The 17,361-nt window shown below is 40.6% G+C and overlaps 1 protein-coding gene across 2 annotated transcripts in view; it reads left to right on the forward strand.

Annotated features, from left to right (window-relative positions):
• Positions 1–16,549, forward strand: part of LOC117418288 (adenylate cyclase type 9) — a 36,160-nt gene extending 19,611 nt beyond the window's left edge. For both annotated transcript variants that reach the window (XM_034031186.3, XM_059035622.1), the window contains 8 exons: positions 3,140–3,312; positions 4,757–4,864; positions 5,256–5,482; positions 6,220–6,322; positions 7,549–7,757; positions 8,249–8,408; positions 12,071–12,219; positions 12,662–16,549. In XM_034031186.3, the coding sequence (XP_033887077.3) occupies positions 3,140–3,312; positions 4,757–4,864; positions 5,256–5,482; positions 6,220–6,322; positions 7,549–7,757; positions 8,249–8,408; positions 12,071–12,219; positions 12,662–13,913 (2,381 nt within the window). In that variant the 3' untranslated portion in view covers positions 13,914–16,549. The remainder of the gene's footprint in view (positions 1–3,139; positions 3,313–4,756; positions 4,865–5,255; positions 5,483–6,219; positions 6,323–7,548; positions 7,758–8,248; positions 8,409–12,070; positions 12,220–12,661) is intronic.
• Positions 16,550–17,361: the final 812 nt, after the last annotated feature.

Here is a 17,361-nt window from a genome sequence, read left to right on the forward strand (position 1 = left end):
GTGTCTTTGCTGTTACTGGTCACTTTCCCCAACCAGTTCCTCCACCTTCCAGAGTGAGCAGGCATTGGCAATGGGAGTTCCTGTGGAAGAAATTAAAGGTATAATGTGGGCTGTCAGGCTGCCTGCTCCAGACTGGTTCACTGAGGACCAGAATGAGACTCTGGGCTTTCCCAGTGAGGCTGCTTCTAATGTGCAGCCTGACTCCCCTAGGATAGCACCTCTATTGGTCCCAAATTAATTACCACTACCAGTATATGCAGCATAAAGAGTCTCTTACACTTAATATTCACAACACTTGTACGCAGATAATAGCACACAATGCATACCGACGTGATCACGTAATGCACAACCGATGCAGAAGCGAACACATGATATGCAGTGTAACCTGCACGCAGTTTCGCACCAAACACTGACATACTGACACTGTGCAGTTCACAGTAAAAACATGCAAGGTACTATACAACCACTAATAAAAGTTCCACAATGTAGAATGACGACACTTATATAATAAAATGACAGCCTCAATAACACTCAACATATAGCATTCAGCAGCAGTGAACTGCACAGTACATATTGAAAAATGACACATTTTCAATACACTGGTCATGTCTTCTGCAAATGCTCCTGTATTGTATGTATCACTAGCTCAGTTGGATATTCGGATAATTTATATATTTAAATATCAGCACAAATGGTTTAATCTTTAAAAAAAAAAAAAAAAATTAAAAAGGGGTTTATCTGAAATTTGCATTAATTGTTGGGTATAATGTAGTAGTTTGTATTGTGAATAACCAGCTGAGCCATGCCAGGCTTGTTCCACACAAGCATTTAAACTTAGCAAATAAACCCCTAATGCTTGGTTAAAACACACAGTGCACATGGACACATTCATTCATGCACGCACTCTCAATGTACAGAGACTTACCTGACACTCTTACCAAGACGCTTTTGGTGCACAACAAAAGATACACTCACTCGGACTCTAAACTCATGCTTGCACGCAAACAATGAATGCACAGTAACTCACTGCCACAAGGTACAGGGATACAGAGCCTATTATTTTATACCTCACAGTAGGAAACAGTAGAAGCACAGCAGAGGGTGACAGTTCAAACCTTTTCCAACTGAAACCTGCAAATTCTACTAACAAGGCTGCTTCTGTGAATACAGAGCCTTTAACCCAAGAATCCAATGTTCTTTTTAAATAATTGAGGGACACAGTGCTCCCAGCCAGTTCCCAGTCATTAAAAAAAGAGGCAATCATTGAGAAGCCTTCAGTACAAGTTAGTATTTCAGTTTTTTGTTCAATTTAATAATTTCTGCTTAACTTTGATATTTTTTATATATGTTCTAAGCATCCCCCACCCCCTACTCCTCCATTGTCCAGCAATTAACATCATCTTTATTCTGTTGCTATATGGATCTTATGCAAGCATAGCCCCAGTGCACAAAAATGACATAAGCCCCCTTGGCAGTTTCAGAGTGTTTGGCAGCAAGCTTACCACGTTTCAGATCACTGCTCCACTTTTATGGGCAGGGCACCCTGTGCCAAGCAGATGGCTCATCCCTGGCAATTCGGGAAATAAATTTGCAGTCACTTAAGCCAAACCTGCAGCGCAGTTGTAGTCTATAAGCTAGCGTGCCTTGTCTTGTGCAAGCCCAGTTGTTTTTCATTGTTCTTGAATGGTGCTAGGTGCCAGGATGACTGCACTGGAAACTTGAGTTCTCTGTTTATCCTCTGACCAGCTGTGGTGCGAGCAGCTACAGTGCAAAGTTTTACAAAAAGGAACATTGTACTGTTTTAAAACTAGAAAGAAACATTTCACGTTTCTGACTGTGAAATATGTTTCCTTTTGAGATAAAAAAAAGAGGGCAAACTGAATTTGATTCTAAGTCAGGTCTCCGCTTTTAACTTGTATTAAATAATTAAAACCTTGACTAATTTGGAGGACGTATTGTTACGGTTAATAAACCTTATTATATGCTTTGCGATCCACAGAGGGACTTTGCCTAATATGTCCTAGGATTTAAAAGGATATTGTTAAATGTATTAACTATGTCCTGTGTGCATTGAAAATTCATTTTTTCGAATGTCACTTTTCATTCCGATCTTGTATTTTGTTAATTTTATATTAAATTACACATAGTGAATTTGAATGTCCTGAAAAGTATTCCTGGGAATATCTCCTTGCAAAGAGTAAAGTAATAGATAAATAATTTAGCGTATAGATAAAAATTGCTGATATTGTACTGTTGCCCTGTTATCTGTGGTTTCTGTTTGCCCTGGAATAGTTTTTCTTATGCAATGCTTGTGAACTGTTTGTAGCGATTGCAAATGTACTGCAGTGTTTGGGTGTCGGCTGGTTTTATGCCTTCGGATGAAACGTAAAACCGAGGTCCTATTGTAAGTGACTTTGCAACACCAGTTGTGATGTATAGTTCATGCCCTAGTCACTGTAAGTCGCTTTGGATAAAAGCATCTGCTAAATGACAAATTAATTAATTTAGCAGTATATTTGTAATTTTGTGAAATGTTCCTGCTCTTGGAGCCTCACCATTTCCGCAACTTTTCAGGCTATGCTGTATGTGTTTTCATTTTCACTTTTTAATATTTATTTCTTAGCAGACGCCCTTATCCAGGGCGACTTACAATTGTTACAAGATATCACATTATTTCACATTATACAGATACCAACTATTTTTACATACAATTACCCATTTATACAGTTGGGTTTTTACTGGAGCAATCTAGGTAAAGTACCTTGCTCAAGGGTACAGCAGCAATGTCCCCCACTGGGATTGAACCCACGACCCTCCGGTCAAGAGTCCAGAGCCCTACCCACTACTCCACACTGCTGCCCTTTTTAATCCTTTTAGCAATTAGTATTGTATTCTTTCTTTTTTTTCCTCCTTATTAGTTCTCTCTCTGTCTCTTTATTCTCCATATAGCCCGGATGTGCTTCAGGTGATGAGGTGTCAACATGCAGGTTACCTGGGATTCATTTGCCTATCGGGTACAGGCCATTGATAACTTGCAGTATATTGAATCTGAGTTTCCCCTGGTGAGGTTAAAGGAGGTTGAGGTGCACTCCACAGTGGCAGTTCTGAAAGGCTCACAGTGCTGTGTTATTCATTGCAGGGCTAAAGACCTACCTGATCTCTGGGCGGAAGGTGGAGAGGTCCCAGTGCAGCTGCTCCCAGCTGGGCCTAGCTGGGTCGGAATCTGGGGACGGGGCCTCCAGGCCGCAGACTCCAGAGACCATTACTACCACAGAGGCAACACACACCAGCAGCCAGACTGACAGAACCAAGGTGAGTCTGCTACTCACCATGCAATTAGAGACTGGAAGCTGGTGTGGGTCAGACCTTAGAGCTGCTTTCTGTAACAAGACCATTGTGAAAATGTTAATTGGTGAACAGCAGGTCTTTTTTCATTATTTATTTAACCTGCTTCCTAGCCCCACTGCGCTTTATACACAACATGAAGGCCTGCAATTACCTGGATTGAATGCAAAGCAATCTCAATTAGTATCAAATTAGCTACCCCCTGCAGAAAGGAGACTTCATTAAAAGTTCTTCAGTAAAAATGATGAAAAAAAAACAAAAAAAACTAAAGGTTTACCACGAGGGGGGCGGGGGCAACTTGCTGTCACCAGTTCAAACAAGCAGAACTGATGCTTAATGATGCTCAATAAATGAATCTATTGGGACCCTGGCTGGGATTTTGATGGTGTTTTGAGACATTTAAAAAAAAAGTGAAACTGTTAAAAAAAACAAACAGAAAGATTGACACCCTGTCGTTTCATTGGTTTGCGTGGAAAACCATCTCTATGCATACTGTTTTTTGTTCAATTGTGTCTCCGAGGGCAGATATGATAAACCTCACACAAACTAATGCTACCACACCGGGGCGATCTTCCTTCGAGGCAGATTTGCTTTTATACTCAGTCGTCTCCTGTGCCCTGAAAAGGCAACGACCTTGGTACAGTGGTAAGGCAGCTGGGAGATCTGCCCCAGTGTGATGTCATTAGTCTGTATGCTTTTATCAAATCAGCCCAATGAATGTGCAATGAATTTGTTGTTCAGAGGTTCAGGGTTCTGTGGATTTGTAGCACTAACTGTGGATTTGTTAATCAACAATATATCTGCCCCACACTCCCCTTCTCTTCAAAGCTCTTAGCCACTTTTAGTTAGAAGATTCGTAGAAGTAATCAATCAAAATATCAAAGGGTGACTTCACAGAAATGTTTGCATTTTTAGTAAAGTTGCTGGGGCTGTTGGATCATGTGCAAAATCCAGTCTCAGATAGATTGTTGTTAGAAATGCAGTAGAATACACTCTTTGTGGAAGTGGTGTACCATGAACCAACATGACCTGTGGACCGTCCTGCTCAGTCTAATAACATCCTCTTACTCTATGTACAAATAATGTAGTAGATGCCCCTGTGATATGCAGCACACACTTTCCTGTAATTAATGGATAGTTGCAGTGCATTCTCAGCTGCCATGATGACCCAGCACCCTATTGGCTGCCTGTTTTTTTGTTTTTTTTTTAATTTACACATAACGATTGAACGATAACCAAGTACATATGGTGGTTAATCATTGGTAATGAAGATCATAAGGCAGTAGGACAGCTTATAAATTACATGGTTTTATATAACCCACAACATAGTTTTGGAATGCCAGAAAGTAATTTTCTGTTCTACAGTGACAAAAATACCAAGAAATCAGTACTGTTCTTTCTTTCATTTCAGGAGCCGTGTCCCTTGTGCAGTGTGATGCTGGTCCCGAGCTGTGACACCCCAGTTGAGGACAGTACTGTCCAGAATGGCTGCCAAGAGGACCACAAGAACAACACAAAGGTAGCAATTAATTAAAGCAACTGAAGCAACCTACCCAACTGGACTCAGTATTCTTGGGCTGGTTGAAACCATTGTTCTAGACCAGTATTCTGCTGTGTTACGCTGCTAAAGGAACAAGCCAAAACAGTTGATCTACTTAGCCTATAGGTTTAATCATAGATTGCTTAGTCGTATTTCTTCCAAACATAAATAAGTCAATCTCTTAATAGATTTGCATCTTAAGACTCTCATTCATTTTTACTTAAAAAAATGTAAACTGAGGTTTTGAAGGAACAGCATGTTTTGCAGGTTCTACCTCTCTCTCTCTCTCTCTCTCTCTCTCTCTCTCCCTCTCTCTCTCTCTCTCTCTCTCTCTCTCTCTCTCTCTCTCTCTCTCTCTCTCTCTCTCTAGCCTATTCCAGCAGGGCATAGCCTAAAGATGCAAAATGGGCTGCTGAGCCTGCCCCCAGAGGAAAAGCTGACCAATAGTCAGACTTCTCTCTGTGAGATGTTACAGGAGAAGGAGAAGGGGAAGTGGGTGGGTGTCAGTATGGACCAATCAGCCTTGCTCCCACTGCGGTTCAAGAACATCCGTGAGAGGACTGACGCACACTTCGTTGACGTCATCAAGGAGGACAGGTGGGCTGCTTGGAATTGTCAGAGATGGTCTACTGCACATATCAACACAAAAAGTGTTTATTGTCTGTCGTCTTAGAATGCAGTGGTTGCTAAATTTGTGGGAGGGGTATTTCTTTTATGAAATGCATCTGTCTGTATTTAGATGTTTTTGGGGGGTTGGGGGGGTTTGTCATATTATGCAGCCAATAAGTTTCCAGTTTAAAAGACAAGGAAAGGAATACAGAAGTCATTGTACTTGCCCTGAGTGTACTTGATTTTATCTTTAAACTTATTCAGTAAAACTGATAGATGAAATAGTAGCAGTATCAGTCCAGAGAGGATAGACAAAGAGAAGGAGATGTGATACTTTTTTATTGGACTAAAAAACAATAATTAATCACAAGCTTTCAAGACCTCAAAGGTCTCTTCTTCAAGTATCAATCACTTGTTTTCTACTTTCACCTGAAGAAGAGACATTTGAGGTCTTGAAAGCTTGCGATTTAATTATTGTTTAGTTAGTCCAATAAAAGGTATCACATCTCCTTCTCTCATTATAGTAAAACTGATAAAACTGATTGAGCACGTATGTGAGTACATAGAACCAGTAGAGTACATGCACATGTTTTAATCTGCCACGATCAACACTAGATCCTGTTGAATATGTAAGCAGAATGAACCAGGCATACAGCGGATGGAATTGTGCATCCTTCATTTAACACCCTCTCACTTTCTCTGTCCTCCCTTCCAACCCTCTGCAGCCTGATGAAGGATTACTTCTTCAAGCCACCCATAAACAAGCTGAGCCTAAACTTCCTGGAGAAGGACCTGGAAATGACATACCGCATCAGCTACCAGAAGGAGGTGTGTGGGTGTGTGTGTGTATGTTAAATAAATGGATTTGAATACTGCATATAAATAGCTGCTTTTATACATGTTTTAGAAATGCATAATGTCCTGGTTGTATGTGTGTAAGTGCGTGGATGTCAGCACGTGAACCTTCAGCTCACATCTTGACGATGTCATTGTCAGTGGTGATGCATGTTTGTCAAGGTGCAGTCTGGCCTGCGGTATGACTGATAGATTAAATGCTGCAGTTGAATCACTGAATGCCTCTGCTGAATGCAGCAGGGGAAGGTTTTGTCATTTCTTTAGCTTGCACTGCCCTCTGCTGGTGATTTTATTTTTGAAACACTCCAGTTCATGCCACCCCCCTTTTTTATCATACAGAACTGCCCTTTTAGTCATAGTCGCACCCCACTTACTGACTCTCTGTGCCCCCCACTTTGCTCACCACTGATCTACACTGTTGATGGTGGTTAAGCCTCACTAAAAAATAAATGGCTTGTCATTTGGTTAAGACCAAAAGTAATTACTTTGCTAATACCTACATTATCCATATTTTTTATTACATCGCAGCACATACTCCCCCTTCCATCCCTTCCATTGAAACCTATATCAGTCTAGAGATAGAAAAATAAAAAAAATACATACAGCTATGGCCAAAGTTTTTGCATCATGCTATAGAATTAACTATTTTTGCTTCCTAAAGTTGAATGAAACCTGCTGAATAATGTTACGTTAACATAATTACATTATTATTATTTATTTCTTAGCAGACGCCCTTATCCAGGGCGACTTACAAACGTAAGCAAATACATTTCAAGTGTTACAATACAAGTAATACAATAAGAGCAAGAAATACAATAACTTTTGTTCAAGCAAAGTACAAGTGTGACAAACCACAATTCAATAATACAGCAGATAATAGTGATAGTTACATCAGGATAAACTGACCATACTGCTTTGTAATTTTCCATATACTGAAAAACTGACCAAAAATTAAAAAATGTGACATTTAAAATTAAAAAATGTGACATTTCTCTAACTTGAAATACTGTATATTATTTTATTTTTTTTTTAAATAAAAGATCTAAATTATGTTCATACAGATTTTTTTGTTTTTTGTTTTTTTAATTGTTGCAATCCTAAAACTTTTAGCCATAGCTGTATATGTGTGGAAGATTTTTTTTTTTTTTTTTATTGAATCCAACCCCAAATCTCTACCTCCATTCTCCTGTCTCACTAAGGTGAAGGACAGAGTCCCGGTAAAGACATTTGCCAGCTCCACCTTCAGCTCCTTCATTGATGTGCTCCTGTCCTCCGCTGTCTTCCTCTTCCTCACCATCGGCTGCTTCCTGAAGCCCTGGGTCTCTGAGACTGCGGCCCCTCCAGCTGCTGTCGCTGTCTGTGTGCTTGCCATCCTGCTGGAGCTGGTCTCCCTCGTCTTATCCGTGCGGTAAGGGATGCTGCGCACGTGTGTATCTGTTTTTGTGGGACAAAATGTACTTTCAATAGACAGTAACTTCTCAACAATGGGGTTTCGGTTCCATTAAAAAAATTAATTGTATTGCCTTTTTTTTGATGTTCTGGTTTACTCTGTAATAATGACTACTTGATGACTTCTGTTATGTTTGGCCATTGTGCTTCCCTGCGTTGAACTTATCAGCCATTGAACATGGCCATCCCCAGGACACTAAATAATACTTTTAGGAGTGATTACACATTGTTATATAAGGTTGTATTCTCTAATCAGCCAGGCCAGGACACTAAACCATTGCATCTTTGTGGGTCTGGTTGAAATAACACAGTTCATCACATTCCTGCTACAAGTTTAACATGCTGATCCTCTTGGCCTCTGTGAAGATAATCAGTCCTTGCAGCACTTGGGTCTGGGTATGCTCTGAAACTTGTGTCTGTTGTATTTCTCTCTCTCCTCCCCTTCTCCAGAATGGCATTTTACCTGGAGGAAGTAACGGGCTGCACCAAACACCTGCTGCAAGTCATTTCTGGTTGGATCCCCCGGCATTTCATTGGAGCCATCCTCATCTCCCTCCCAGCACTCTCTGTCTTTTCCCACATCACCTGCGAGTTTGACACCAGTAGCCATGTGAGTTTACCTGTCCACCTAAATCTCTGCTTCCAGACACTTTTAATATGTAAGTTATAGCACCAGTAAGTAGTAGACTTAAGACTTAAATGGACAACTTCATGTAAGCCATCTCCAGTAAGAGCACTTTCAAAAATGCATGTGCAATACAATAATTTTAAGTGCCATTCCTACTTCTACCTTTGCATTAACCACAAGATCAAACTACCTCTGAATTGTGCTCTTTATATCCTGGGGGTTTGGCCCTTCACAAAGCTTTTACTGCAAAAGTTAAAGACTGAATGTGTTCGGTGAAGACAGTGTAAGCTAAGGGGAAGTGGTTACTTTAGGAACAACCAGGACACACAGATACAAATATCATGATGTGTTGAAAAAAGAAATCTACACAAGTACAGCTATGATCAAAAGCTTTGCATCACCCTATATAATGAAACCTGCTGAATAATGTTACGTTAACATATTGAATTACATACCGTTTTATAGTTTTCCACATACTTAACAAAAAACTGACAAATTGAAAAATGTGACATTTTGAAATACTGTACTACTATTATGGCTTCCGGTAAACTTCTGCAATATCATTTTTTTTGTTTCTTTGATTACATGATTTTAAATAAAAGATCAAAATGATGTGTATATATATATGTGTGTGTATATATATATATATATTTATATATATATGACTAGTAGGACTCGAGTTGCATTTTTCATGACTCGGTCACGGCCACAAAACAATCGGACTCGACCTTGTGTGACTCGGACTCGAACATTTGGGCTCGGAGATATTAACGACGAGTCCTTTTTTTATTTTCTATTACACAAATAATATTACAGTTATTAGGAAAACTGTGCACAATAAAAACCCACCCAACAAAACATTATCTACTCACTGGTTAGCCCTGTTGTCTTTACAGCCAATCATAGTAAGAATAAGAAATTGGAAGCGAGTTAGGTTGTAGCATAAACACACCCCCACACCAATCCAACTGGTAAACACACCCCCACACAAACCCATCTGCAACTATCGCAGACCAAGTTTCTTTTCCCTCTTTTGCATTAAGTTCTATAAGCATGGTAAACAAGTAATTATTTCTCTTTACTACTTTAAACCGTGTTCTAAGTTTTTTAAGCCCTGTAGAAATACATTTCTAAAACTGCATTCTTGAAAAATACGTCATTTAATTCTGAAAAAAAACGAATGAAAAATAATAATCGTATAAGTCCTACTTTTTAATTCATATTAGAAAGTCGCTGTGTGATTAAATATTCTGTGCTTTGCTTCTGATCTCCACTCATTCCCAGCACACGCCATCACTGTTTGCAAGCAACGTCAATGAATTCACCTGGCAAATTCAGTCAAATTGCTTACCGTCAAACAGCCAGGACTGATTGATGGCGATAAAAAAGAATGACAGAATAACTTAATACCACTTAATTTACCAAAATGAAAATTATTTATTGTGGATACGGGAAAAACATATTAACGATACGCTGTGCAACATCATTCTAGAAATCTGTCGTGTGAATTTCATGTTTTTGTTCCATTATGAACCTACAGGGAAATACCAGGGGTGGCTGGTTAATAGTGCCGGTTAAAAGAGCTTCAGTAAAATATGTACTGGATACCTAGTGTACAAGAAGTGATATGGTAGAATATGTTTGAAACATACAAAATATACACTTACACTGATCATTTTAATTTCGAAAACTGAGCATTGTCCGCCCCGCCTCCTCCTCCAGCTCGTGTTATCCAGAGGCAAACCTTTAATTTCTTAATTCGCCATCTCGACAGCAAAGCGTTGTATAGCATATACATATTTTTAAAATACATGTGAATGTTTTATTCCATTTATATGGATTCACTGTAAAATAATAGGATTTTCAATAAAATATAAACTAGTAGCTATGGTGACGTCACCAGTAAATTATGCAAATTAGCACCATTGAAGGTTCGAACCTTCCTTCCTTCATAATGTGTTTTTCGAACCTTCAAAGGTCAAAATGTACCCTTTGTTGCAGCCCTAATATATATATACTCCACTCCTCCGCTCGCTCCACTGGCTCCCGATCACCGCTCGCATCCAGTTCAAGACTCTTGTACTAGCCTACAGATGCCTTGACCAGACTGCACCCAGCTACCTCCAGACCCTCATCTCTCCCTACACCCCCACTCGACCTCTCCGCTCCGCCTGCACTAGAAGACTAGCTCTACCTCCGCTACGCTCCCCTGCCACCAGAGCCCGCTCCTTCTCCACCCTTGCTCCGCAGTGGTGGAATGACCTTCCTACAGATGTCAGGACTGCCCAGTCCCTGACCACATTCCGGCGCCTCCTTAAGACTCACCTCTTCAAACAGCACCTGTAGAACTCCTCTGTTTGTATCCTGGGACACTATCACCCTTCATGTAAATGTGCTTTATTTTGCTCTTATCTGCCCCCTATTTTACTGCATTTAATCCTGTACTTCAGAATACTGTAATCTGCCAAGTGTTTAACCTGTAGTACTTTGTATTTAATCATATCCTGATGTAACTATCACTATTTAATCATATCCTGATGTAACTATCACTATTATCTGCTGTATTATTGAATTGTGGTTTGTCACACTTGTACTTTGCTTGAACAAAAGTTATTGTATTTCTTGCTCTTATTGTATTACTTGTATTGTAACACTTGAAATGTATTTGCTTACGATTGTAAGTCGCCCTGGATAAGGGCGTCTGCTAAGAAATAAATAATAATAATAATAATAATAATAATTTATATAGTGTCTCAATCCTAAAATTATAGGTGATGCAAAACGTTTGGCTATTACACAAGAACTAGAAACATTAGGTAATGAAAATGTAATAAATGCAAGTGGGACATTGGTCTCTAATATGTGCCCACATTACTCTTGGCTGGGCATTAGGAGGGCCCTTTGTATATTTTATTGACATTTCATGTTACCAGTGGATGTTTGTATTTTTGGTTTTTTTTTTTTTTTACAGTCAAGATTTTCATCTATATGGAGGTACTGTAGCCCTTCTGTTCCTCCATTGCAGAGTTTGCAGCTTCTACCAAGACTAAGTACCAAGTGGATACCAGGCTGTTTTATGGTCGCACCTTTTCCCAAACATAACAAATCCATAATTAATCAACAATAGCTATTTTAATGGCACAATAAACAATGGCACTCCGATAAGAAATGTACATTGTGGTAGTTAACACTTAGCTGTTGAAAGGTTGTTGCTTGGGATCCATCTAGAGGTTTGTTCATATATGTATTAAAAAAAATGGAAATAATCTCAACAGTACTGGATCTTAATACCTCTCTTAATCCATCTGGGGTGATTTATTGATTATTTTATTAACAGTACTACATATAATAAAAATACAGTAAAATGAGGTGCACAAAAAATCGTGCTTAAGTTTTGGGGGGGACGATATTTGGATCTGTCATGGTGTAGATAATTAAAACAAGACTTCCCTTTGTATTAGTAGTTACAAGACTATCTAAAACAGTTTTTAACCAATTTTTTTATTTCACCTTCTCCAAAGTCTGGCATTGAGCTTCGTGGACCATTATTCATCCCAGAGAATTCATCCCACAGGCAGTAATGTCCATTGCTAGTGATCAGTCGGCAGTGTCTAAGCCCTTTCTTGTTGGCTGCTTTGTTTCAGTTCACCATGTTCATGTGCTGTGCGATTATCATCACCATCATTCAGTACTGTAACTTCTGCCAGCTGAGCTCCTGGATGAGGTCCTCCATCGCAACAGTGGTGGGGGCGGTGCTGCTGATCCTGCTCTACACATCTCTCTGCCCTGAAGAGTAAGTACCGGGGATTGGGCACAGAGTATGGCATCCTGTTGCAATATAGAGCAGAGATTTTCATGGGCAGGGGGCTGAATCTGTTATTACTGTAACATCTTTGACTTTTGTAGGAAAGTATTCTTAGAACTGAAGACATTTATTACTGCTAGTTTAGGCACAGCCACTGCACCCAATTTCAAGTTACAAACAAGGCAACATTTATAGTATTGGCAGTCTGGGTCATTATTACTAACTAATGGATTCAGCATAACTGAAGGAAACAACTACCAAACAAAATGTGACATTAAATTGAAAAGTTTTTGAAATAATAAAATGTAGTTGCAGTCTTGAATCCTGCAGCTTAAATCTCAGAAACACTATTATTTGTTTTAAATTAATCTATAGAAAAATAATGTATTTGAAGAACAACAACATTACTGAGTTCCACCCTGTCTTACAGGCCTGGCTTCTCTAACAGCTCTGTACCCGAGACACTACAGCCGCTGGACCTGAACAGACAGGAAGTGATCCTGGCTTTCTTCCTGCTACTCCTGCTGGTGTGGTTCCTGAACCGGGAGTTTGAAGTGAGCTATCGGCTGCACTACCATGGCAACGTGGAAGCTGACCTGCACCGTGCCAAGATCCAGACCATGCGGGACCAGGCCGACTGGCTGCTGCGCAATATCATCCCCTACCACGTGGCTGAGCAGCTGAAGGTGACGCAGAGCTACTCCAAGAACCACGACAACGTGGGTGTCATCTTCGCCAGCATCGTCAACTTCAGCGAGTTCTATGAGGAGAACTACGAGGGCGGAAAGGAGTGCTACCGCGTGTTGAACGAACTGATTGGGGACTTCGACGAGCTGCTGAACAAGCAGCAGTACAGCAACATCGAGAAGATTAAGACCATCGGGGCCACCTACATGGCTGCTTCGGGCCTCAACCCCTCGCAGTGCCAGGACACCAGCCATCCGCACAGGCACCTCCGCACCCTCTTCGACTTCGCCAAGGAGATGATGTGCGTGGTGGATGACTTTAACAAGGACATGCTGTGGTTCAACTTCAAGCTACGCATCGGCTTCAACCACGGGCCCCTCACGGCCGGCGTCATTGGCACCACAAAGCTGCTGTACGACATCTGGGGGGACACAGTGAACATCGCCAGCCGCATGGACACCACCGGGGTGGAGTGCCGGGTGCAGGTGAGCGAGGAGAGCTACCGCGTCCTCAACGAGATGGGCTATGACTTTGACTACAGGGGCACCGTCAATGTAAAGGGGAAAGGCCAAATGAAAACGTTCCTGTTCCCCAAGAGCGTGGACAGCGGGATGGTGCCACAGCATCAGCTCTCGGTCTCGCCGGACATCCGTGTCCAAGTGGACGGCAGCATTGGACGCTCCCCCACGGACGAGCTTGCCAACATGGTCCCCTCTGCTGGTGGCCATGGCTTGGACCGCACCCCTCCACAACGGGCAGCAGCTGCTGTGGAGAAGTTAGATGTCAAGGACTCGTCGGGCCACCTCAGGGCAGCTCCGTTTGCCGTCTCCAGCCCAGGCAACACCCAGAGACCACTCCCGGCCCGAGACTTGGCCGCACCTGCCACCCGCAACCTCCCTGCTACAGGTCAAGGGACTGCCGAAGAAGAAGAAGGGAAGGAGGAAGAGGAAGAGACAGACGAACTGACGAAACTCAAAATCTCAGAAAGCCTATGATGCAGCTTGACTCATTTTAGGCTGATTTTAGGCTTGTCTTCTGTATTTGGGTGGCACCTTAGAGGGGAAAAAAGAAACAAAACTGTGATGTTTTCTATGTCCAATTTTCTTAGTTTTTTTTGTTTTTACTCATTTTTTTGTTTTTAATTTGTTTGTTTGGCTGGCTTACATTTCACAAGAAAAAGGGGCAATTGCTCTCCCTCCCACTCCCCTCTTTTTTTTTTTTTTGCTGTTTGTTGGATTAATTAAGTGCCTTCAGAAATACTCCTAACAGCCACTCGGCTAAAGAGGGGCATTAAAAGAATTGTCATAGCATGGCTTTTATGAAACAGACAATGGGAAAAGCTGTGGTTATTTGTCACACACACTTTTTTTTTTTTTGTTCTTCGCTAAAGCAAGTGTGGGGGGTGGGGGTTGCAGGGAAGGGTAACAAATGTGTTTAGCTTTTTGTCTGCAGACAGGTCCCAGCAATTAGGATTACAGTGGAACCTCTCCCGATACTTCACTGGACCGATCCAGTCCCTGCTCGGAAGTCTGTGCAAGTACAGCTGTGCACTGTGCACAGTAAAAGGGTCCCTTGCAAGAAAGAGACGGCGGTAGAACTTAGCACATCAAAGGGTAAAACAAATCTGCATTCCAGGACAATATATCTTCTTTTTTTTCTTGGTTTAATGGCAGCTTCTTATTTTTATTGCCTTTTTTTTACTTCTACGTAAAGTTGCCATGGATAAAAAATACACACTGAATTCTGAGCTGCCCACTTATCAGTAATCGGCAGTTTTGCCAGATATTAAGTCATCGTTACTCATATTTTATATTTGTTTCTAACTCCAAGTAGTGGACAACATTCACTCCATACTTATCAGGAGTCTGACAATGGTAGTGCAGGTGGTCAGTGTTCTAGGGAAAAAACACTTTACAGTTGTACGCCCCACAATTACTGGATAAAATGCTGCATCTTTTTTTCTCTTTTTGTTGTGCTATTTTACCACCTAACTGCAGTGAATGTTGTGCCATAGAGTTCTAGTCAAAAAACAGCTGTGTTGTAATCAATATGAAATGTTTAAAAAAAAAAAAAAAGTCATAGTAGTACAGACCTTTTCAGTCTGTTCAGTAGAATGTTCCACACAGTGAGGAAATAATGTATTACACTAAGTGGATGAGGCCATGTGCATTTAACACAGTGAGTTTGCTCTTTAGAAAGGAGGAATTTTTCTTCATCCCTGTGCTATGCTTGCCCTGTAAATGGACACACAGACATATAGAGGGATCTCATCTTTACTGCTCTCAGTCCCTCACCTTTGAGTATTGGTCACCTCTTTTATAGTGGTTTCTACTCTGAAAGCTCTTTCTTACTTCATAGAAAGTAGCACTTTAAAATGAATGCCTCTTTGTGTTGTTGGATATGGTTTAAGTAATCCAAAGTATGTGACAGTTAGCATTCACAAAAACAATGACATTTAAAAATTGTCAGCTGACGTTTTTCAGATTTGCCTTCTGAACTTATTCTGCACGCTACATTTTGAAATATCTCCTGATTGTAAGATTAAATGCATTTCTTAATTTTGACAGAGGCCACAAGAAGACCCACTAAACTTAGTGTTGTATGATGGAATTGAAGTACTGTAATAAGAAACTTATTCGGGTTTGATATTATTTTTGGTGTGGAATAGGTTTTTTAAATATTCATAAATCTCCACTGTTTACTCAACATCACAAAGAAGTTCTTGCTATTAAGTGATACGTGTGCATAAAGCATTTCTGCTGACTTGTTTGTATTAACAGGCTGTTCCACTAAAGAGGTTCCATACTTCATATACTTCTATTATTATGTGCCACTTTCATGACAGTGTGCAATGGTACCCACTGCATTCATACCTTTTTTATTATTAATAATATTATTCTAATTATCATTATTATTGTGTATATCCAGACTGCACCAGCATGCGGATAGCTATATATTCTGTATGTCAAATAAAAAGGCCACAGTCCAGGTTTTGGAAGTAAAGTTGCAAAGGGGGGTGCTGTGTTTCAATGCCAGTCCTGTTTAAGTATAGCATCTGATTCATTGGAAGGGGAGTCCTGTTTAGTCATGCCATCTAATTCATTGGAAGAGGAGTCCTGTTTAGTCATGCCATCTAATTCATTGGAAGGGAAGTCATTTATTTTGTTAACCGTTGTCTAACTTTGTGTACTTGCTGTCCTTTGTAATGGGTGTACATAAGTTTTCAAAACATGTAATATGTTTCAAAGGATTATGACTGCTGTGTTGACTGTAGGTTGTACATTACTACTAAGGTAATGACCACCATAGATATGGAAAGTTGTATAAAGGTGAAACAAGCCTCTGAAACGCAGAGGATTTCAGGCTGAAACAAAGGCAGACCCAAGCTGAAGAGATTCATATTTGATTCCGTAGCCGCCCCCCTACACCCCACACCCCCCCTGCACAGTTTCATTTAAGTGCGTTGCTACATAAAAGTGTTAAATGCGCCCAATGCAACATGTTGAAAAGCACAAGTGAGATGAAACTGTATTGTCTGACCTCAGTTTTCCATTTTTCCATGAATTGTTCATTTTAGAAATGCCTTAGCGTTTTAAAGGCTTAAGGCGAGGTTTTTGGTTTTTTTTTTTTGGGGGGGGGGGGGGGGGGGTTGTAATGAAAGCTATTGATTGGTAAGGTATTTATTAAAAAACAGGAAAACCTTGTTAAGTAGGCCTGGCCAGCTGTTTTCAAGAGGGTCCTTTTAAACAGATCAGTGGTACAAATTGGCATCTCAAAAGACCACTATACCTAAAGATCTGCTGCTTTAAACAAAAATGGCCTTGCTTCAAAAGGAGGCTGTGTGCAAATCAATAAGCCTGCCCGCAGTTCAATAATTTAAATACATAACTTCAATATTGACCAGCTGCTCTTGCAAGGAGGAGCAGCAGTAATATGTATTGTCACATTTCATACGTTTCAAAGCCCCAGAATGTATTAATTAATGCTTTTAATTGCTCCTCCTGTTCCAGCAACTTAGTTTTTCATACTGCATTGAATGATACCAAATCACACAACACTGAATACTGATGTTTGCTGCTTTATCGCAGTCTTCTGTCTACCACTGCCCAAACATTTTACAAAAAGTAAACCGTGCATTGTGTATCTAACCAGTTGAGTTTAGTGTATTCTTGGCACCTACACAGAATTAATACTTATCTTGTGTGATTCCAGTCCCTGTCTAGTTAACAGACACAGCACTGTCCCAGTGTATTATGAGTGTTGAGTCAATACAGCATGACCCTTACCCAAATTCAGAGCCAAATTACCAGATTGTCCTGATGTAGTGAACTCAAGCAACTGTGTTGAAATGTACAGTAGGATCAACTCGATGGCCATTGCCTGAATACAGAGTTAACACAGCAGTGGTGGTCTCAATGCAGGAGTCATAGGCTGCCTGCCATT

The sequence above is a fragment of the Acipenser ruthenus genome, chromosome 13 (assembly GCF_902713425.1).
Source record: "Acipenser ruthenus chromosome 13, fAciRut3.2 maternal haplotype, whole genome shotgun sequence".
Classification (NCBI taxonomy): domain Eukaryota; kingdom Metazoa; phylum Chordata; class Actinopteri; order Acipenseriformes; family Acipenseridae; genus Acipenser; species Acipenser ruthenus.